This window comes from Platalea leucorodia, assembly GCF_965183815.1.
Source record: "Platalea leucorodia genome assembly, chromosome: 1".
Taxonomy (NCBI): Eukaryota; Metazoa; Chordata; class Aves; order Pelecaniformes; family Threskiornithidae; genus Platalea; species Platalea leucorodia.
This window is the reverse complement of record NC_138823.1, coordinates 37,213,710-37,236,430: the sequence shown is the minus strand read 5'-3', so window position 1 is coordinate 37,236,430 and position 22,721 is coordinate 37,213,710. Positions and strand designations below refer to the sequence as shown.

The window sequence follows — 22,721 nt, the reverse complement described above, 5'->3', positions numbered from 1 at the left end:
CACACCATCCAGAAACAGCTAACCAGAGCAGCTTTTTTTAGTGCATCATTTCTGTCCTGTAACTCTCCTAGAGCCGAATGTTCTGCAGCAGCTTGACAACCTTAGTGTGTTTCTAACAACTCATAGCCACGCGTGCTATGGTACTGTAGCTGAGTGTTGATGGGACAAAGGTTTTGATATTGATAGTGGGGTTTTATCCAAGAGGAATGGTGTCACTGTTTTTATGACAGAAAGCTTAGAAAAAGCCTTTGTGGTCTCTGCCGTTACTTTCACCAAGGATCTAATGTAAGGGCAGTTCAGCGTACTTGGCTTTCACATGGCAGACCTGTGACATGTCCTTTGTCTGCTACCAATGCTTCCCTACCCAGGGAGCTCCTTTCAGGTCACCTGAGTGGACTTCCAGTGGACCTGAGTGAAAGTCTTTCAGCTGCTTCTGTGGCTGCTTTCTGCTGCACTTGTCAAATCTAACCGAATTGTAACAAAATTAACAGGGCTAAAACCAGAGCAGTAATTATGAATTAAGCAGCTGATAATATCAGTGTGGCCAAATGTACTGATCATAAAACAAAACAGTAAAATTTCACTGCTGGAATGGCAGCTTGTTTGCTATACTATACCAGTTCCTCTGTTTTACGTGCTTAGTTGAAGATCGAAGAAATGTCTGTGTTTCAGGGGATGATTCAGTTCATTCATACCATAGACATAGGCAAAATTCCTCAACGCGCTGTATTTTGCTGTGAGAATATTCATGTTCTGAAGTCAAGTTCAAATGTTCAGTTACTTCAGCTATTTAAACAAACCAATTGTTTAACATTTCAATTCACTTTTTAACAAAGCCCATTTCTATACAAAGATGCTCCTAGTTAATTCTTGAGTTTGCTTTGCTAGGCCAACCACACACCCAAGGAGTAGGTGCAGTAATATGAAAGTACAATAAAAACACATTACCGTATTTACCTTAGGCAAATTAACTGTATGGGAGGCCCTGCATTAGCAGGGTGTCCAAGGAACTTAAGGCAATTACGTGATGCAAAGCTCTAGTACCAACACCAATGTTCCCAACCTTGCCAGCACACAGTAAGAAGACAGCAGGTCTTTCTGTTGTCTGGGAGAAGAAACAGGTCTTCTGCCTGTCTCCTTCTTCTCCCCTTCTGCCCTATCAAAATGAGTACAAGATCAGGATCCTCACCAAAACCATTACATGATGTAGTGCATGGTGAGGCAAGTCTCTCATGCAGGAGGAACATACCAGCTCATGTCTTGGTAAGGAGGGCTGCAGAGCTGGGAAGGGCTGAAATTTCAGCTTCGTATGGTTCTGTGGCTTCTTAGATGCGTCCCCACCCTTACAGACGTGAGATTAGTTTATTGTAAAGAAGAGAAACATAGAATTACAAAATTGTAATTCTATCAAAATGAAAACCATGCTTCAGAAACATATAGCTGGCTTGGCTCAGTACATAGGAGTGTTCCCCCCTACTCTCTATCTTTAAAGGAGGCACTAGGGAGCATGGATTAAATGATTAAATCAAATCAACTAACTAATTACATTAAAGCAGTAAGTTGGATAAAATTATTCGGTTTTGCTTTACAATATTGTGAAGGCAAATTCCCTGCACAGCTTCATATATAAAGTAGGAAAGACTTTTATTTAATCGAACTTGGCCACAGGAGTTGTGCAAAGGATCAGAGCCAGAAATAGCAGTGAGACAGAAATGATACTTCAGACAAAGTGGAGCAGTATTCCCTGACAGTTCTGCCAAATTTGTTAATTTATTTTAATGATTTTTTAAAGCACTGAATGGTACTTTGTTTTAGTGGAGGTAAACTGCCCAAGCTAGCAGGCTACATGACACTGAAGTCATGTTTTGATTAGCATCAAGATTCCTACATGCCTAAATCAATTCATTGTGCAAAGGTACAAGAGCCAAAAAAAGTAATACTCAGAATTAATGATGTTTGGTCATCTATTCTCCAGTGAGGCTGGAAACACAGATGAGTGTGGTGCCCTTCCTATTGCGTGTCATCAGAGCTATCTTCTTCAGCCCTGAAGAAAACACATTTTTTAGCATTGGCATCTCTCTCTGCTTTATCAGACATCTCATTTTTGGCATCACATGATTCTAGGAAAACTTATCCCTCATTTGGCAGAAAAAAACAAATGTTCTTTAGGACCTAGGATTGCCAAAAAAACTTTCAAAATGCACAACGATAAAGGCTATGAAGCCAAAAGATAAGTAACATGAACACAGCATTTATTATTTTTTAAAATATCATTATTTTGAAACCAGTTTCTTGATTTATCTTGGGGGTTTGACTCATATCTTTTTTATTTAATGCTTGCTGTTGGCAGGAGTAGAGTCTGTTCATTTTTCAGTGCTTCTCCTGATTTCTGCTGTTCAGTAACTTGAACATCTCTGTCATTTTCATCTGCACGGATCACCTTCGTTCTTTAATGCTACTGCTACTATTGAAGTAACCAAGAGTGTTGCCAATAACTTCAGAATGGAGCTTAACAAAAATATCTTTTGGGAAATTTAAGCAGAGTCCTTCAGACTGTTTCAGACTGGACCTATTGTGTAGCATGGTTAAATCATTGTTATTCTTTTATTCCCTCTGTATAAATATAACAGCAGTATAAAAATCTTTTTGATGTCTAGGATAGTGTATGGCATCACAAGAAAACTAAGGAGGTCTTCTAAGCTGATTAAATAAAACCAACAAGAGTCACAGGAGGGAAGGGAGGAGGGAAAACACTTGCTCGACTGACCCGAGGTATTTGCAAAAGCTGCAGCAATTCTCCGTCAGTTAAGGATTGAAGTTTCCCTGGTAGACTGATGACCTTTGATGTGATAATTGCTGGTTTTCCTGAAACTCCAAAAGAGAGCATGTATAGTAGGGTTAGAAGAAAAAGGGATAAATATTAATGAAGCATTGGATTTTCATTCAAGAACAGCAGGAGCCAAGCAGTTAAACGCTCCTTTTCATCCCATGAAGCAGGACAGAAACTAAGATCCCTATAATATTTGCCACATAACTTATGTACCTTAATCTCTGAGCAGTTTTACAGGGTGTGGTGTATCTCTATGGGTAAGAGTTTATTCTGTTGTAGAAAGGAGTATTTATCCTGCTGGGTCTTCCTTCTTTTGAAACTGTCACATAAAATTCCATTTAAAATGTTATTTTAAGTATTTTTTTTTTTTTAAGTATTATTAAGTTTTTGTCACCAATGTAACACATACATATGTGTAAGGGTGTTAATTTTCCATTGTGGTGGCCTTAGAAGTTTTATTCTTCAGGTCAGGCTGGGTAAGGTGCCACAGGACAGGAAAAAGGTGAAAGTATTATCCTTTTGTTGTGATCCACATGAAAGTTTCCACCCTTCACATGAATCCAGGTGGATCCTAAGTTACTACTTTTCAGGATCCTCTTGCACACAGGTCACCATCTGCTTGATCATAGAATCTAACCGGTAAATGTGCTATAGTTGGCATGCAGTTTGCTTGCTCTCTCACAAGCTGGGTGAAAACAAAAATGTTTGCAGAGCAAAACAGGTACAACATAGCCCATTGCTTACCACAGAGAATTTTTCTTTTTTTTTTTTTTTGTAACAGAGATGCAAGTGTCTTATTTACCTGGTGAAGTTACTTTCTTCGGGAGATAGTTGTTGCTTTAGTCAGTAGGTGAAAAGATACTTAGAGTTTACCAAAAGGCTTACCATCTCCAGTCAGATGTTAATTTGCATGTCTGTCATGGCTTGGAAAAGATTAAGTATTAGCCTTTCTTCTAGCATGTCAGCCGTATTGTGCTGTTATCTTGAAGTATTTTAAAGCCAAATAAAATTGAGATTTTCAGACTGATTAGCTGGTGTGACTGCAAAGGCATTTTTGTATTCAAGAAATGTCTTTGTTATAGCAGCCATCATATCTGACCTGCTCCCTAGGTCAATAAAGATGAAGGGCTCTTGGTCTGTTGCAGGAGGACCTCATTGTGGCCTACAACTGGGCCTGCTTTCATATGCATACACTTACTGCCAACCTAGCAACATACATGTTCTCTTCAAATGATTAATACAGCATCAAATGAGACATACTGTTTCTCTGGAAAACATCCTTGTAAAGCTGACTGAAATGGGAGGTTAAATATCAAAGGGCTAACACAAAGAAAGGGAATGATCAAACAACTAGACTATTTTGTGTTTTACATGGGTTATTTTGCTGATGATTAAGTAAAGAAAAACCTGCTGAGTTGAAGATGTTCCTGCTCATTGCAGGGGGCTTGGACTAGATGACCTTCAAAGGTCCTTTCCAACTCAAACTACTCTATGATCCTATGATTCTATGAAGAGTAAGCAACCATACATTGAGGAAACTCTCATACATATTGCCTAATTAGTAATATTCATAGACTGAGAGACCCTCCACAGGGTGGTCACTTGCTAATGCCTTATAACCAACAGCTTTGATGTGCTTATATTATGTGATTTTCTTGGAGGAAGGGAAAAGGCAGGAAATATTCACTGAATGCATAACCACTGAGTATCAGAGAAAAATTGCGCAATTCAGGAAATATTTGTAAATAAAGGAGGCTGCATGCTTATTAATAGTTGTATCCCATCTTCAACTGTCAACATCCTTTCCTAGAAGGCCAGTTAATAAGAATAATATGTTAATCATAACCACTGGTTATTGCAAGATACAGGATAATTCCCCAAAGTGATAGGGAGATACTTCATTGTCAGCACAGCTGACAACAGCACTAATAGTTGGCTGTGGAAGTAGAGAAAACTTTGATTACTAGATCACAAAAGTTTCCTTTTACTGAATGTTACATGTATAGAAAAGACTTGGGAAAATGACACTTAACAATCTTTTCTCACTAGAATAGTAATTCCTGGTTCCTCCCATCTTCCCCATCTACAGTATGTCTTCCTTTCTGCTAAGGAACCTTGCCTTTATGCTGACAGTCATTTTAGGCTTCTTTTCTGCTGCTTTATGCTTAAGCATGTTAGGTTCAGATGCCAGCTGATATTGTTAGATTCAAAACCAGTTGTAGTAATGGCAGAGAGAAGAGAACATCCTACCTGTGTCTGGCCTGTGCCAGTAAGGAACCAAAACATTAACAGATGGTGGCTACTATTAAATCCTTCAAATGGCAGCAAGTGCTGTTTCTTGAGGCACAAGCACATTGTGAGGACATTTTTCTGTGAGAGTCTGTAGTCTAGGGACCTGTCAAGGAAGTATCAGGATAATAACAATAGCCTGACCATGGGATCAGCAAGTTCATCTGCTGGCACAACTGTGCTAACTTATAGTTGTTCAAGATGTGCTGCTCTTGAACAGTTAACAGATGACACATCTGCCACAATAGTCCACAACACAGCAGCAAGTAATATGTCACATTTTAGTACCCAGTGGTATTGTTATTACCCAAGTCTGAATGTCCTGCAGATTATGCAATTTATATGCCCTCTGTCTTCAAAGACAGAAAAGTCATGGTGTTGAGGTATTTAAATGTAGAATGTCTGATGGTTGCAAATTTATACATGGCAAAGAACCAGAACTCAGATGAATACTGTATCATGAACCAACCTGAAAATTTCATATTAGTAAATAAGTAAATATCAATAAATCTTTGCCAGTTCCCTCACTTAGCTCCTGAGGTAACATGCACCATACATTACTGAAGAAATACAGTATGTCTTATCTAGAGTATAGAGCAGTAAGTGAAACCATGGTTTTACTTTGAACATTGACCCAAATATGGCACTGTCAGCTTATCATTTCCCTTAATAACATCTGAATAGTGTGTGATCAGTTTACAAGACATGAATTAGTGTAAAAGACAGTCATAGCTCAAATGCAAGGTTGATGAATGGAAACAAGTCAGGAATACATCTTTGAGGAGGCTTACCTGGATGTTCGTTAAGGATCCAAGCTCATGGCCCAGTGTAGCTTGACATGTCATCATCCATAATAAATTGCAGAATGGTGCTAGTTTTGGAAAGTCCTTCTGGCATAACATCCTCAGCAGTAATATCATCGGGTTTTAAGGGAGGCCTTGTACTTAAGACTATCGTCATTTAATATCACAGGGATGTATGATCTGCACTATGTCTTTCATTAAAGGTAAAGCTGGTCAGAGGATGACAGTTGAGCTTTCAAGAATTCACATTTTTTCATTTCATACTGCAATGAAAACAAAACCCTTCCAGTGTTTTTTGTTGTTCTTTCCACAACATGAAATTGTATAGAAATTTACTTTCAGATTGAAAAGTTAAGGTTTACCATCTGAGCCTCAAGTCTGGGAGTAAGCAGAAAGCTTAGCCTAGACTCAGAGCAGTTGAGCTGATCCTCCTCTGTTCTAGTTTCAATGTTATTTTGTTGATACCAGTGATATTCAATTAGCTAATGGTTTGCACAGTGAATCAAGGAACTTAGAAGAAAGATGTTATATAAGAAAACATGCAAAAATACTGAAAATGTTATATCCAACATATAGTTTACAAACAGAGAATGGCACATTAAAATTTTGTCCAAAAGTCCTATTCAACAGGACATTTCCATAACATATGACATAATGAGCAGTTTTTCAGCCATAAGCCTTAGGCAGGTATTAGATGCTAACTTGTAACATTCATCACACTGTCTAGGAGGTGCATATGATTCACACTAATCAATCAGCTGCATTGATTTCAAGCAATTTCACACTAATGAGAAAACGTATTAGCAAAAGCTCTTTGCTATTTGGCTACGGTTATTTGCTTCCTAAAATTGCCTTCCCACTGCGTCCTCACCTGTGAGCTAAAACCTGTATCATTTGACTGTTAACAGTTGATATACATTTTGTATAGATTGCTGAACTGAATGTTAAACCATAGAAGATGGGATAATTTATAATAAATAGACTACTTTTTATCATACTTGTAAAGGTGATGATTTGTGACATGCTCTGTTCTACTGTACCGCAATTTTTGTTTGGTTATTGTTGTTTACACCCTTCCCCACACAATAGCCAATTCTGTGGATTTATCCGTAACAATTTTGTGGCAAAATGTACTTGTCCATTGCAACTTTTAGGGCAACTTTTCTGCAGTTATAGATAATGGGTTTTGATTCTCATTCAGCTGGATAGATACTTTTTCTCTCATTTATAACTGCTGCTGTTGCTGCCCATGCGTGTCATGGCCATGAAGCACCGCCAGCCCTGCCTGCCCCTGCCCACCCCCTGAGGTCTTCACCTCCCTGCCCACGGCCCAGGACCCCATTCCAGCCCCCTGGGGCTCCCTGCACCTGCCCATGGCACAGGACCCCATTTCAGCCCCCTGGGCTCCCCCTGACCCTGCTAGGCCATGGGCCCTGCTGAGCCGGGCCTACCCATGGGCCCATGCCCCAGCTTGGCCTGGGCCTGTCCCTGTCCCCAGGGAGGTGCCCGATGCCTGGGGCCGGGGCTGTCCCAGGGCCCCTCCCCGGTGCTCTGCTCCTGGTTTGGGGGTTGGGACCGGACAGGCTGCCAGATCCTGCCCAGTCGCTCCCGGCCATGGCCCACAAGGCCCGCGCTGTGCCCTGAAAATGTGGTTATAGGTGTTACTTGAAACACAGGAGGATTTCATTTGCAGGTACATAAAAATTACATTAGTGAACGTAGGAAACACATGCCAACACTCAGAGATTTCGCTATATCTCCTTCCCAGCTCTATTCTGTGAAAAGGTGAATATGTAACTCAATATTGTAGTAAAGGCCTAGTTTTGGGAGGGAAAATCATGCAAAGAAATGTGGAAGAGTCTTACAAATAGTTGCAATATTAAGATAAAGGCCTCTGATCAGGTCTCAACACAGTTTTAAATGTAGGAGATAATGGAAACATAATCTGGTGCCATATGACATTTTAGCATAATGCATTTTTCATTTCAGATCCTTTCTCTCTCTTTATACATTGAAATGTTTGGTATTTTTTTGTCCAAATTTTAACATGTCTATAATCTAAAGATACTTTACCAGCTAGGGAAGAGGTAAGTTTCTAGGAGCTTTCAGTAAAATGGAAAAACAAGAGGGTGAGGTAACCTGAGCTGGCAAGCAAGTTGTGGATTATGCTATGTGCTATATGGGTGCTGTCATCCCCATCCTGCAGGTCTGGGCAGGGGATTTAGGGTATGTCATCTGCTTGAAACCACTCTGCTTTTAAAGGAGATGCTAAGGAGAGCTAGGAATTTTATAAAAGCACATTATAAAATTGAATAAAAGAACAGAGATAGGAAAATGTATTTTCAGGGTATCCTTCTTTCTGTAGCTTGGAAGTCTTTTGCACTCCCTCTCTGTTTAACACCACCACAACAGCAAGTGGTTTTTCCAAACAGTGTTCATGCATTTCTTTAGGTGTAAGTTACAGTTTCCAGATATGCATCAGGACACTATACATGAATAACAGGGCATTTTCAGTCTGGAAGCTTTTCTGTGTTAACATTCAGTGTTGAATTCTTCTGCCACAAAGCAAAATGTTTGGGCAAAAAACGGGGAATTATGCCACGACCTCCTTGCAGAGTTTTTCGGAATCTTCTGTCCAAGAGGCATTGTTTGCTCTTCACTGTAAGCCATGGAAGCACCTCTAATTTTGGAGGAAAGTTATCTGGAGGCTGTGTTAGTCTAAGAAACCTGTGACCCTCAGTCTCAGAGTATCTATTACTAAGAGCTTATGATCGAGAGCTGCCTACAAGAGTAACCCTTACTATGGGGGAGGTTCTGCAGGAACAAATGCAAGTTAATAACTTCATTCCTACCATAGAAAAACTCTGGGAAATACATTAATCATTGTGATGTTAATAAATCATAATGATATCTTTCAGAATAATTTGATTTTGATAGATTTTAAGATATTAAGAAATAAAAAGGATTTGTAAAATGTAATACATGCAGAGCTGGTTATGATACGCTTTTTTTTCCAGGACACTTTTTCTGTAAAACTGCTTTATTGTTGTTATAAACCTTCTGTCAAAATTTCTTAAATTAAATCTAGAAATAAACACATTTTACAAATGCAATGCCATTGTAAATGGAGGCTTTGAAAAATTATCATTATACACTGTCTGCAGCCCTGTGTTTAGAGTTTTGCAGTCTTCTAAGAAACTAATAAGCAACCTAAATGATATTTTCAGGAACAATTGGAACTTGTTGACAACGTTAAAAATTTGAAATTCCATATTTTAAAGCAATAACTGTTTCACATACTGAGACAGAGGATGTAGCATTTAAGATGCCTGCATTTAGACTTTAAAATCAGCCATATGGGACAGAAGGGGTCCCTCTGGAAAAATATTCGTTTAACTCCTGATAAATTACTCATTTTTGCTTGTTTATTTTAAAGGACAACATACACAGGAATGTATTCATGGCAGATGAATTAGCTCCTATATTATGAGTGTGCAGTGTGGTTAGTGTGAAACATTTACACCACCCAGCTCATCAGAAACCAGTCAGATCATTTGTTTCATTCCAGCTGTGCTCTTTACATTTACATGGGGCCTGGGACAGAGGGGATTTCAAATCTCTCTTTTCTCATATACAAAGGTGCACTTCTTTTCCAAATCCTGACTGCTTTAATCACTCTGTTTTATTAACAAAAAAAAACCCCAAACACAAAATGATGTCTAAATCAGTTTTCATTTCTGCTAAAGCAATGACCACTGAAATAATTGGAAGATTTCTTCCCAGTTCAAAGGACTTTGGTCAGCTATAGCAAAACAAGCTTTTTTAATGGCACTATTAATTTCTGGTCCTGAGAATAACATAAAAAGTTCAGAAATAATCAGAAATAGAAAAATCATGTTTTCAGTCAATCCAACTACTTGAAAGTCTTCACTGATTCATTCACTTTACAAGAGAAAAGTTCTGTGAAATTTTTGTTTCACTTAGTTCAGCTCACTTCTCCCTCTTTAAATAGCAATACCTCTTTAAAGAAATATTAAAATGTATTTGACTCAGCACTTGTTAGCATCTATCAGTTCTGGGTCCCAAATATGGGAAAGACACCAATAAACTGGAGTGATTTCAGCAGAGGACCATCAAGACGGTTGGGGTTGGAGCCCTTTCCCTATGTGAAGAGGCTGTGGGAGCTGGATTGTTCAGCATGGAGCAGAGGCAGCTTCGATCTAACAGCAGCCCCCCAGTGCTTACAGGAAGGTCACTGAGAAGACGGAGCCCCATTCCATGCATGGTAGGAGAACAAGAGACAATGGACATAAATTGAAACAAAAGAGATTCAGACTGGATATAAGGAAAAACGAATTTCACCCTCGGGACAGTTAAGCAGTGGAACAGGGCCCCAGAGCATTTAGGCAGTGTCCATCCTCGGGAGTTTTCAAGGTTTGACTTGGTAATGCTCTGAGCAGCCTGGTCTGACCTCACAGCTGAGCCTGCTAAGGACAAACAAGTGGATTCTCCATATATTGGTCTAAGCATTCCTGAATTGAGTCATTGACACAGTTTATGAGACACCTTTCATATAAGAACATCTCATCTACATTTACGAAAAAAACATCCAGTAAAGCAAGCATTGATGGTCTCCCCACAATAATCACTGTAAATTGGGATGCCTCCCAATTTCCTTCCTACACAAAATGAAGAAAAGCACTACAGTTCTGTCCTTTGCCTTTCTATAACATCTCTGTTACGTGGGAGTGATTTCTGATACATCCTGGTCCTTCTTATTCCTGATCCATTTAGAAGCTTCTATCTAATGATTACCAATTTCTATTCTTGTCTTCCCTCTCTGTGAATAATGCACAGTCAAGTGGTGGGACATAAGGTTGACTGCCTGCTCCATCACTGCTAGAGAAAATAATTCAGTATGTGCTGTGTCAGGCATCTTAGCACAATCTTGGCTCATGAGCAGGCTTACAATTAACTATCTATAAAGATACAAGATATATCTATATCATTTATAAAGATGATATAAAATCATGTCTCTTCATTGTTAAATAGGAACTTTGCTTAATAAGAAGTGCATTGGAAATAAATATATGTGTGCTTGAATGTATTCAGCCTTGGCTTCCATGCTTCAAAACTGCTCTCTCATCTACAGAAGCCAGGACTGTGAAATTGAAGTACCTGTATGTGCACTTGAAAGATGAAGAAAGTCTTTCCGCAGGCATTTTCACTTGGAAAATGAAGGTGCATTTATATGTGCTACCGTTTCAAAATGTTTTCTGAGATAAAGTTATTCACAGAATAATTTCAACAAGTCATTCTTGAGTCTCTTAGATCTCAGACTGAAGATTATTTTCAAACAGCTCTTTGAGAACAGATTTCCAGAACTCGGACTGAGAGCATTGGTATTCCTTGGACAGATAAACTGTATACGATATATTCTGTCATTGAACAGGGAAGTGTGACTCTAATTTCAGGCTTTTTTGATAGGAATATTAATTTTCAGATGAAATTCAGTATCCAGATGCTTTATACATTTTGGCCTTTCCTCATGTGCTAGTGATGGTTAGCTTGTTTTGAAATATTCAGCAAAGATCTTAAAGCATCCTTGCACCAGGGATTTATTGAAGAGCCTGTAGGAGGTTGTTTCAAGGAGGTGAGGAGTCCTGTTGAATCCAGCAGACATATTTATTTTGCACAGCAGAACACATGTATCAGGGTCTAAGTAAGGACTTGGACACCTGATTTGGCAGTAAACTCCATCAGTTGTATTCCTTGCTCATATTTGCTGCCATTCCTGTGCAAAACTTTTCAGCTGGTAGGACGTGCCTCCCGTAATGCTCCTGGCATGGGACTGAGGCCATGTAGAGACGGCTTGCTGAGTTTCCCCATGGTGGGTCAGCCGCAGGTCACCCCGGGAATCCCCCCCAAGCGTACGCAGGTGTGTGCTTGACTGAGGACTGTGGGACAGCAAGGCGACTGACAGGAGGTGTGGGGACTGGAAGGATTACTGTGATAGCTGACACAAGTCCCTCATGTTCCTGGGCTGGGGCTGTACCTTGTGCCCCCCAGGTAACACAGCTTGGGGAACACCAGGGGCCTCCTGATTACCAAGGCAATTAAAAGTAAGACAGATAGCAGGGGTGATGTGCTTCTCAGGAGTGCCTCAAGTCAGTGCAACTTCCTCGCTGACTAGTCTTTATGGAAAAGAACATGAAGCATCTGTTTTTTGTAACAGATTGTTTAGTTTGGTCTGACTGTCTGTTTACTATTATTAGTAGGCTGGTTTCTCTATAGTACAGGTTTGTCAGGGAGGAACTTATTCAAAAACACAATTCTTAGTCTGTCAAGGAGCTTTTACGTGTATATCAGTGAAGGTAAAATTTTTACTGTGCCGGGACTGGAAAAGCTGCTTGACAAAGAGAAGCAACCTAATAAGGAAGATCTTGCTTAAAAAATGGTACTCAGGACCTGATCCATTGAGTCGTATCTTAGTAGTCCTATTAAATTCAGTTTCAACTTACTGAGGGTAAAACTTATTTGAATATAATGGGACTACTCAAAACAAAAAAATTATGAGGCCTTGCCTCCAGACCTGGAAGTTAAAGAGAAAGTCAGCAGATACCATAAGCAGTCTGTAGTGGATCTACATGCCTATAAGCACACTCACTCTGCATGTAAGCACACAAAGTACTGATGCAACAAATAAGTTCGCTTTTGCACTGTAGTATAATAGAGTAAGTTTTTTAAAAACACTTATGGGAACTGCCTGACTCTCCTGGTTAACCAGGGGATGGCACCTCTCTAAATCCCTGTGGTGTTTGTGAGAAGTCCATCCTTCTGTGTTATACCTAAAAGTACATGTGAGATCCTCTCCTAGGAGTATAGGTGCTCTGTTTACATACATACACTTATATAGGTTCATACTGCCAATTTCTCACGCTTCAGTCCTTACATAAACTCCTCTGGTCCCCATGAGCTCCTGCTGCTTCCCCTGTGCAGTCAGCAAGAAGAGCGGCCAGAGCAGCCGTGCATTAGGCTCAGCTTCCACCCAAGACCACCCACCCACATGACAGCACAAGCTGCCTTAACCTCTCCCTGTGATACTGGAGGTGTGTACATCATTACCATGAGGAAATGGGCATGTTCTCCGTCTTCTCCTATATATGTAGATCCATACATATGCTGTGCTAAAGATGCTGTATTCATATTCAAGCTAATCATGTCCATTTATTTAGGAAAACAAGCTGTTTACCAAATAAAAAATCAAAAATCCCTCTTTCAAAGAGAGTTACAGACCTTTGAGGGGAAGTAAACATATCTAGGAAGGAACCTAAATTGAAAGAGTTCTCTATCTAAAGGAGATGTGAAAAGCTATGCTTTTGCACAGTTTCTAAAGCCAGTGAACTTCTTATATAGGAACTTAAAGAAATGTGCAAACTGTGTTGCTGTTGTTCACCTCTGTGATATGATCTCCAAACTCAAGACCACTTACTGGATCACTGAACTGTCAGTGTGTTATTGTACGGTATGTTTTCATAACGCTCCACACTGCTGAAGTGAGCAGGGATATAGCAAAGATATGTGGTTTTAAAGTGGAATTTTTAAATTACCTTAAATTCCTTCGTACACAGAGGTTACTCTTTATATTTGAAAAATACTTGGAGTCTTTTAGCAATTATATTACCTGGTAGCTGGAAAGCCACTTTCTTTAAAGATAAAAAAAATCTGATATCAGAGGCCTGTTTGGAGCCTCGTACACATCTAATTATCTTTCTCGGTCTTAATTATATAGCAAGTGCTAATAAATGGCATGTATCATGACACTCATGTTTAATAAGCATATAAATTTAATTGATTTTTTTCCCTCTCTTTGAAGACTCACAGACACGGAATTCAATCACAAGGCAATGGCATTATAACTTCCAATATAACATCAGGTTTTAATAAGCCTCCTGTTTGCTGCACACATGTGCTTAAGACTGCCTGGAAACCAAATCAGTAGAGAAAAGGGATTACTTTAGATTACTTTGAAATGTGCATTGTTTGAAATGGCCTCTGGTGACCAGCTTTCATGAATGGCTGATTTTACTTGTGGGGCACGTCATCTGGCTCAATTATACCAGGCTCTTTTGTATGACAAGTGCACTTCTTGGCTGTGTTGAAATATGAAATTCTAAAACAAAGTAAATCAGATGGTGAGAAATAAATTTAAGTAACTGTATATTATTAGAAGTTTGTAACTTAGCAGCAGGCATTCGTCTTACTGAAAAATATGTGGGAAATTTCTTTTAAAACTTTCATGGATTTGAAGTTAATATAAAAATATTATTTTTAATTTTCTTTAATGTTTTGTTCAACTATATTAACAACTTTAAAATCAAAGACATGTTTTCCTTTTCTCAAAGATAGATCATTTCTTCTACAGTTATGTATTTTTAAAATGTTATTGCAGTTTGTTGTTTTACTCTGGCATATGAAGTGTTGGAAACTTTTACCTACTAAGAATATCCCTTAACCTGTACAAAGTTATAAAAGTGGGTTAGCAAGTGTGTATTATACTTTCAAGTCACTGCAGGCTTTTTCCTTTCCTGTCTGTAACTGTTTGTGAAATTACAATGTAAAAACGTAATATAAGGTTATGATTCTCCCTGCCTGCAATTACTTTAAATTATAGTTACTTTAAATTAATCTAGCCTGAGGCCCTGATGGTACATCATTATAATACACGGATTACATTTGGAAGGTGAGCAGATAACTGATTGATTAGTAAAGTGTGTTGGAAATCCAATAGGTAATGATTAGATTAGACCCAGATAGGAACTACATTCTTTGTGTTCACTGTAAATCCTATACTTTACAACTAAGATTAGGGGATTAACCTTTAAGAAGAGATGGTAGGTCTTGCTTTCTCCTGACTGCTGCTGTACTGTAAATGTGTTTCCCATGGCTGCAGGCTCGATATTCCCACAGGAAACTGACCTGCAGATTTACGCGGTCGTGCCTGGTAGTCTGAGATTGCAGTGTTTGCCTTTTAAATACAAGATAGAAGTGTAAGATGTGACAAGAGCATTAACATTACCACACTTAAAACAGTCATCTGTCAACAGCTTTTTCCACTTAAGTGCTTCACTGTATTAGTGAAATTGAGAGTTGTTATTGTTGTTGTAGGTTGTTACAACCCTGCAGTCATCAAAGCGATATGATTTAAGGAGAGATTTAAGACTTCTGAACTGCTAAGTTGCTTTGGTGCAGATGAACAACTCGCCTCCCTGACCTTTTATTATGTAATTTCGATCTGTCTGCACAATTTTAATGAAATTACTAGTCTCATGAAGTTACTAATTTTGTTGGATCTCTAACTGCACACCTGCTATCATTCAGACTATGTGAGTCTTTGAGAGGTCCATCCACCCTTTGACATAAACATCAAAGATTCACAGAAGCTGTATGTGTGTGGCTGAGAAAACCCCTTTCACTCCCTTTCACCTTGGAGTTTCCATGTATGCAAAACATTCATGAGTATAGCAGCATTGCTAAACAGACACGTTTCACTTTAAAGCAAAGAACTGAAAATGGTAGGCGTAAACCACTGAATCTGACCTTTGCAGGGGCACTAGTGGGTGAAGCCACCTCCGGTTAACATGATGCCAATGATGATAGTGATTTCTGGCACTATGAGCAGACTGTCAGGTTTTTGAAATGCCACTGACCAAGTGCCCACCAATGTGACCAACCTCCAAGGTCATATTGGAAATGACAAAATGCTGTCAATAGCAGAATCCCTACTCTGCTTTTTATAAATAATCAGAAGTCTTGTTGTTGTCCTTTGCCTCTCTACCTTTCTTACGGAGAGTCTGATTTTAAGGAAACAGAATTCTGGGGTCATATTCCTGTGAAAAATGTTCATCAAAGCTAAAACTGTCAAGTCAGCAGGTCATAGGTAAAATACATCGGAAGATAAATCTGCTTGGAATGAAGAAGGAAAGCTCATTTTCTTGTGGTGATTGATATCTGAGGTTTTGTTTATTTGAGGGGTATTATTCATTTATTTACCAGAGAAACCTGTAAGAAGAAATTATCCAAGATGGTCTTTTGCATAAAGGAAATGAGGCAACTTATCACTTGCAATGACAAGGCCTTCTGCTTCTTTTCCATGCTTTTGATATATTTTTGTGCAAGTTCGTAGCACTTGTCAGCAAATCTCAAAAATGTCCTAAGTAGCAAAATGTTCGTTTGTGGACTGTTTCTTAATTATATACAACTATGTCAATTTTTGGAGGCAGGGAAATCTAAGTACAGAGAAATAATCAGTAGGCTACTGGACAGTAATGAGGAATGAAACAACCACAAAATTGCTACCATATTAGGAGTATCTTGATTTAGGATCCCTGTGGTACCTTACATTCTCAATTCACTGGGCACATTTATTGATAATATCTGGGGAAAAGAAATCAGAATTCTGGTTCTCAAGCTCCACAGTCACAGTCCACATTATTTCTAGTATTATAATCACTGCTGTTTCCTTTGTTGGCCAGAGTTGATACATTTTTGTTTCTAAGGAAAGGCCACTAGAACAGCGGGTCTTAGCCTATGACTTTGGATAATGTGATGTCCTCAATGTTCATGCTCAAAAGAAAACATCAGTGCTGTGGTGCAGAGACAACAAAGTTGACTGCCCTTTTGTTACCACTTGATCATGAATTACTGATGTTGGGCATTGCATAGCCCATGGTATTGGGGACGGACATATGTCCATTATCCTTACTCATAATCCCCGCATTTGATTTCATATTTACAAACAGGAAAGAAATCTGTTCATGTAAGCCAGATTCCCTATGCAAGGATATGTGGAAGCCACATTTGTAGAATATTAAATAAGAAGAAATCCATACATCTTTAAAGCTTATAATGGAGTATACTTCTGGATACTCAGTGCCCTGTTTCATAAACAAAGTGTATGATTCTGGGCAGATTTTTATTGGCCAAACACAAAATGGCACTTTAAGTGAACATAGTAAAAAATGTGGACATGAAAACAAAGTGGATTTTCAAATGGAAAATGCTCCTTTTTGAAAACTGGCTGCCTTTTGTTGTGTTCCAAATTAAGCACTTTCAGCCAAGGCGCTGAATAATCTTAAAGACTTCTTGGCCAAAATGCATATAAAATCTATGAACAATTTCAAAAGATGCTATTCTACCTTTTACTTTTCTTCCTAGTCACTGAAAGATATTCTCTTAAGAGACCTAGAAATAAAGTCCTCCTCGTTTTTATGCCACATCACACGAAGTGGCACTGTCGCCCTTCTTTGCAGTGCTCTGCCAACATAATTCAACTTTCACGGGTAATTAGTTCTCCATGCCAACGAGTCCTTGAACTGCCTGTTATAATACTAGCAGCATAGAACCAACTAAAGATCGAAGTTTTCAGATTTTATCCCATGAAAGGTGAGTACAAACTATGAATTTGTGCTCCTGTGAAAAAAAAAAAAAAAGAATGACTGAAAGAAAAAATTACATCCAGATGAGGAAAAATAGTTTCTTTGGATTTCTCTGGTTTCATTTATTTACTGACTACGTTTCAGTTGTCATAGTATGTTCTATTGGAAAATATCATTTAAATTTTCCAACTAGCATATATAGAAGTTATGATCAGCACTTGTTTACCTGGCTAGAGAAAAGCATTTTATAGTACCGTCTTGATTTCTGAACACTGCACAAAAAAATTTAAGTTTACTTCCCCATGTGAATTTGAAAAGGTCCCTTTTAGAATTTCTCCTATTTTTGTCTATTTCTCAGGACAAATTACAGTGTCTGTAGGGGCACTTGTAAACTACCAGCCAGTATCCAACACAAACATTGCAGCCTTGTCTTCCCTATCAAGCTTGTATTTTGACAGTTTTCTTTACTTCATTTCCTTCTACGACTGGGAAAGAGGCTGTAAGAGGATAAGTTGTCAAAGATTACCTTTTAATAAAGATTTGCCATATGCCAAACTGAAATAGTTATGAGCAACAAAAGGTGGCATTACTGTGCTCTTGTGCAAGAACCATTCAATGAAAATTGAATCATTAATTTTATAGGTGTAGATCAGTCCTGATATTTTCCTTTATCCACCAAGGGGGAAAAATTAGAGTTAGAAAAGAAGCACTTCATGCTCTTTTTCCTAGAAAAGAATTGCCTCAGGTGGCCCTAACTTGCTAAAGCAAAAGGATTTTTTGAAAACCAACTAGTATAGCCCAAAGAGGGTGAAATGAAGAATACTTATTCATTTGGATTTGTGTAAATTTTATTAGCACTGAGGTGTAATAGTCAGGAACTTGCAGTTTCGTACTGTGGGGGATTATTCAAACACATTGGTGCCAATGTTTGCTCAGTGCAGTCAGGATGACTGCGCTTTCTGGGTCAACATTGTCTGAAAAAGTTTGCTGTACGGTACAACTGAGGTAAGAAACTAAACATTGAGTCTCACTTCACTTAGCCTTTCATGCTTTGTGAGGTGAGTCAAAGTTTTGCTATTTAAAGATCAGACATTTAGAGAAATTGTATTTCTGCTTTTGCACCAAGAGCATGTGGTGTCTGGTGTCTGTCAGAAGAAGGCTGACTTCTCCGGTAACCCCGTTCTTCGGGGCTTTTGTCAGCTTTTATGTGACTTAGAACAAATACATGGAAATTGAAGTATTTTTAAAAGTCAGTCCAGACTAATTACAGACTTCCAGTCTACTTATCTGAATATTGTGTGATCACCGAAATGGCGTTTAATGTTAAATGCCAGTCCCCTGTATTGGCTTTGCAGTGCTCTAATGTTAGTCTCAGGCTGGACTGTTTGTCGGTGCAGAGACAATGAAAGACAGGATTCCTCTGCAACAGACACTTGGATTTTCCTTTTAAAGATGTTCACACTCTTCTGGTGTAATTACAGCCTGCCAGAGTGAGGAGCATGAAACTGTTTAGCTTGCGAAGCTTAAAATAAAAGGTGTATGTGAAAACAAGAACACGATCCTTTTTCTAGCAGTCCAGCACCAAGTCCCATCCCCTTCCTCTCCTGTGGCTTCTTCCCCTGAAATTTAGAGCACTTTCCTATTAACGTATTTTTAGGTGAGTTATGGGGCCCTTTTTGTCTTCTGTGTTGCTCTCATTAAATTATTTCTGCTTATTAATTTGTTTGTAGTTAATGTTGCATGTCTGAATATGAAGTCTCAGGTGTGGGTGCACAAATCTCCTCGTGAATTATGCTCCAGTCTAATTATATAATGTGCACCCCAGTTCCCATGCAGGCTTCCCCTTGGGCAGACCTCTTGAATGTTCTTGGGCTTGGGTGGTTTTGTGGGGGTTTTTTATTGACCGATGTCACCGTGCTTTATCCATAGTCCCAAAATAAAAACAGAAGGAATGTATGTGGCAGGTCAATACCCTGGAGGGAACAGGCATGACTCCGCGGTTTCTTTCCCACCCCCTTCCTTTTTGCCCCCAGATATCCCCTCCCTTCCCTTGTGTAACAGGATGGTTTTGCAGAGCTTCAGTCAGTAATGCCAAAAATGTTAAAGTGTAAGTGGCTACCCATTCCTCCCCGGGCCAATCAGTCATTTTCAGTCACAGGTTTAAATCTGCTGCAGCAAAGCCAAGCCTTTGTGCTTGCATCAGGTCTTACAAAAGCAAGGCTGGCTGACTGACAGGCACGGAGAGGGGGTTCTGATAACGTACTGAGCCGAGTCTGGAAGCGGAGTATCGAGGACAAGGCTGTGCCAGAGGTAGTGTGCATTATGGATGAGGCACTCAGGTCCGCCGTTGATTGACTGAGGGACAGTAACGCTCTTTCACAATGCTGGGTAAGATCATCTGGACTGTCACTTAATATGAGCTTTCTTGTCAGTGGGAAGATGACTTTTCACGTAGTGATCCAATGTAGATTGCGAATGACAGCCATGCTTTCCCCTCTGCTTTGTAAGGGTTTAGTCGCTCCTGCAGGTGAGTTAACCTAAAATAGCTTTACTGCTTGCCAGGTGCCATACGCCAGAGTTAACTCTTATTCTCAGAATCTCAGGCTGACTATAACTGTTGGAAAAGCACCTGCGTTTGATGACATAATATATATGTCCTTTATCTCTAGCAGCCAAGGTGCCATCTAACTGCTGCATAGGTATGGTATTAAATTAAGGAGGTGAGCTGAGGGGAATGCAAATTTGTTCTACTCTTTCCTTTCAGGACAGAGAAAGAAGCTGTAACGAAGAGTTCCGGAGACTTTGTAGCACAGCCACAGTGCTGAGGTCTTTGACTGACAAGCCTTCTCCTTTCTTCTTCTTACAGGGCTCCTCCTACAGATGTTCTGAACACGTCTGCATCCCAGCAATTTTTTACTGCGCCCAGGTACTGAATATAAGGAACAAGCTGCATAAGGAGAAGCGTGGGGTGTAGGAGAAGGAGAACTGTGAGGAGTATACCAGAAGTCATGCCTATACCAAATGCAGGCAGGGGTGTGACTTCAAGCAAAAATTATTTGAGAAAACATAGTTGCAGAATGACCGAGTTTATTCTTAGAAAATGACAGAATAAAGCTCTTATTCAACAATATGGCTTATAATCATGTTAAATGGTATGTGTCAGGCTTGACTTCCCTAAGTGTCATCCTTTCACTGTGTGACTGGGAGTTTATTTATTGCTTGAACAGAATTTCTTTTCCTCCCTACAGGTCTTGAAAACTAGAGCTCAGGCACTTCTGGATCAGTCTTTTCGTTGAAATACTGGAACTACTATGAAGTCTTCTTGGTTTGCACTCATCTTGGCAGTGCTCAGTACTGAATGGCTAACAAGTCACTGTTCCACCATCAAGTCCCCGAGGTTCAGAGGACGTGTGCAGCAGGAGCGAAAAAATATCAGACCAAATATCATCCTTGTACTCACAGATGATCAAGATGTGGAGCTAGGTGAGAAATAATTGTTACTTGCTACTTCATTTTGTCACGTGTCTTTCAGTAATTTCTGCCAAGCAGAAAGTATTTTAAATTCAGAGAAGGTACTGGTCCTGGAACAATATCAGAATGTGGGACAAGTTTGGAAAACGAGTTAACAAATATTATTTAATAGCATTCATCACATTTAATTACAGACTTTAGGAAATATATGCTTATCAAAATCTACCATAGAAGGCTTTAATCACCACCATAAAAGTATTTAATAATACATGCAAGGACACACAGGTAAAAAACTTGCATCAAAAGCCCTTTTTCACTTTGTGACTTTCTGTAGCATTTAAAAATTTGAGCCTTATGAGGTTAACCTTTCCCTCGGTGCTCTATAGGTCAGTATTCTCCACATATTTGTCACATGCATGTATGTCATCTGACATGTTTATGCACACAGACAAACTGGTCTGGTTTCAGGACATAAGCTTAATATTTCTATGAATTATTAAAGTGTTTAAAATCCATCTGCTTTAAAACTATGCTACATGTATTAAAATAGGATAGTTTTGCTTTCACAACTATACTAAATATCTGAGCACAACCTGGACATACCAGCCAGAAGTGGTTTTCACATATTTTTCTTAGGGTGGAAAAAGTTAAAACACTTGGATGATGTTCCAGGAGGCCTTTGAATGTTTTCCATTAAGTAAGTTAGAAAGATATTAATGGTAGTTATGCATATAACTGATTTTTTGGTTCACTGCCCAAAGAGAAAAATCAAGGAGAGACAGAGGATCATTTTAGGTTACCCCCAAGCAAATATTTTAGTTTTGAGGGTGGGAGGTGAGATCAAAAAGGTGAAAAAATGGCAAATCAATTTGAAATGAAATCTTACATTCTTAGTTTTTTTTAATGAAAGACATGTTTTTAATAAAAGTATAGTGAATTTCTAAACAAAATGCCATATGACATTGAAAAGTCAAAATGCTTCATTCCAGAAAACTTATATCAAAATAGTTCATTTGTTCTAAAATCACATACTTTCAGCCAGAAATTTATAGACAAAAAGTGGTCTAGATCTAAAAGCAATTTTTTACTTGCTAGAATTTTTGTATTTGTTTTGATGCAATAATAATTTACACAGTCCTTCAGGGTTGTGGGAACATAATTAATAAACTATATTTCATGACTGAGAGTTAGTGCTTTTATGCAGCAGAGCTCCGAGACCAGGCCTTTAGATCTGAGCACATCTTATCTTTTTTATTTCTCACTCTTTCAAATGTCTGCTCTGTTTAGCCGTGCTGCATAATGAATGGCTGTTCCCGGCTCTATTTTTGGCCTAAAATACAGCTATTACAATAGGAATGCATTTGTTCTTGATATAGAGTTTTTCTGAAAATTTCGTTAATAGGGTCAAGTCATGTCTTCCTTTTTGTGGTCCAAAAGAGCGTACTTTCTCCAGGGCACTGGGGAAGGTAGGTCAGCAGACACGTCTCTGAACAATGTTACCGACTTGCTGTCTTCAGTCTTGCAAGAGAGTCTGCAAGTGGTGAAAGAGCAGGAAGGATGTGGCAAGCCACTTTGTGCATATTATGGAGCTCCTCTCTTTGAAAGCTGCTCTGGATGTTTGCAGGGCGCTCTGGCTCCTATTAGCAAGCAGTTGAGCAATAGCCTGGATGTGTATGCATTCCCACTGCATTGAATGAAGACACAGGTTTCCCCTTTTCATAGATCATTTCTCAGGAAACAGGATTCAGCCCCAAGACTTACTGTATTGCATTATTCGCACTTCTACTAATAAATCATTCTGCTTATCTGAAAAGTAAAGCCAAACTGTTTTCCATGTGTGAATTATCCCCTTGCCCTTCAGTGATTCCTGAGAAAAATCTTAAGTTTCCC

At 39.0% G+C, this 22,721-nt stretch overlaps 1 protein-coding gene across 4 annotated transcripts in view; it reads left to right on the top strand.

The window, feature by feature from the left end:
* Positions 1-20,671: 20,671 nt before the first annotated feature.
* Positions 20,672-22,721, top strand: part of SULF1 (sulfatase 1) — a gene marked incomplete at both ends in the record, with an annotated part of 64,439 nt that continues 62,389 nt past the window's right edge. For all 4 annotated transcript variants that reach the window (XM_082305842.1, XM_082305845.1, XM_082305844.1 and 1 more), the window contains one exon: positions 20,672-20,843. In XM_082305842.1, the coding sequence (XP_082161968.1) occupies positions 20,672-20,843 (172 nt within the window). The remainder of the gene's footprint in view (positions 20,844-22,721) is intronic.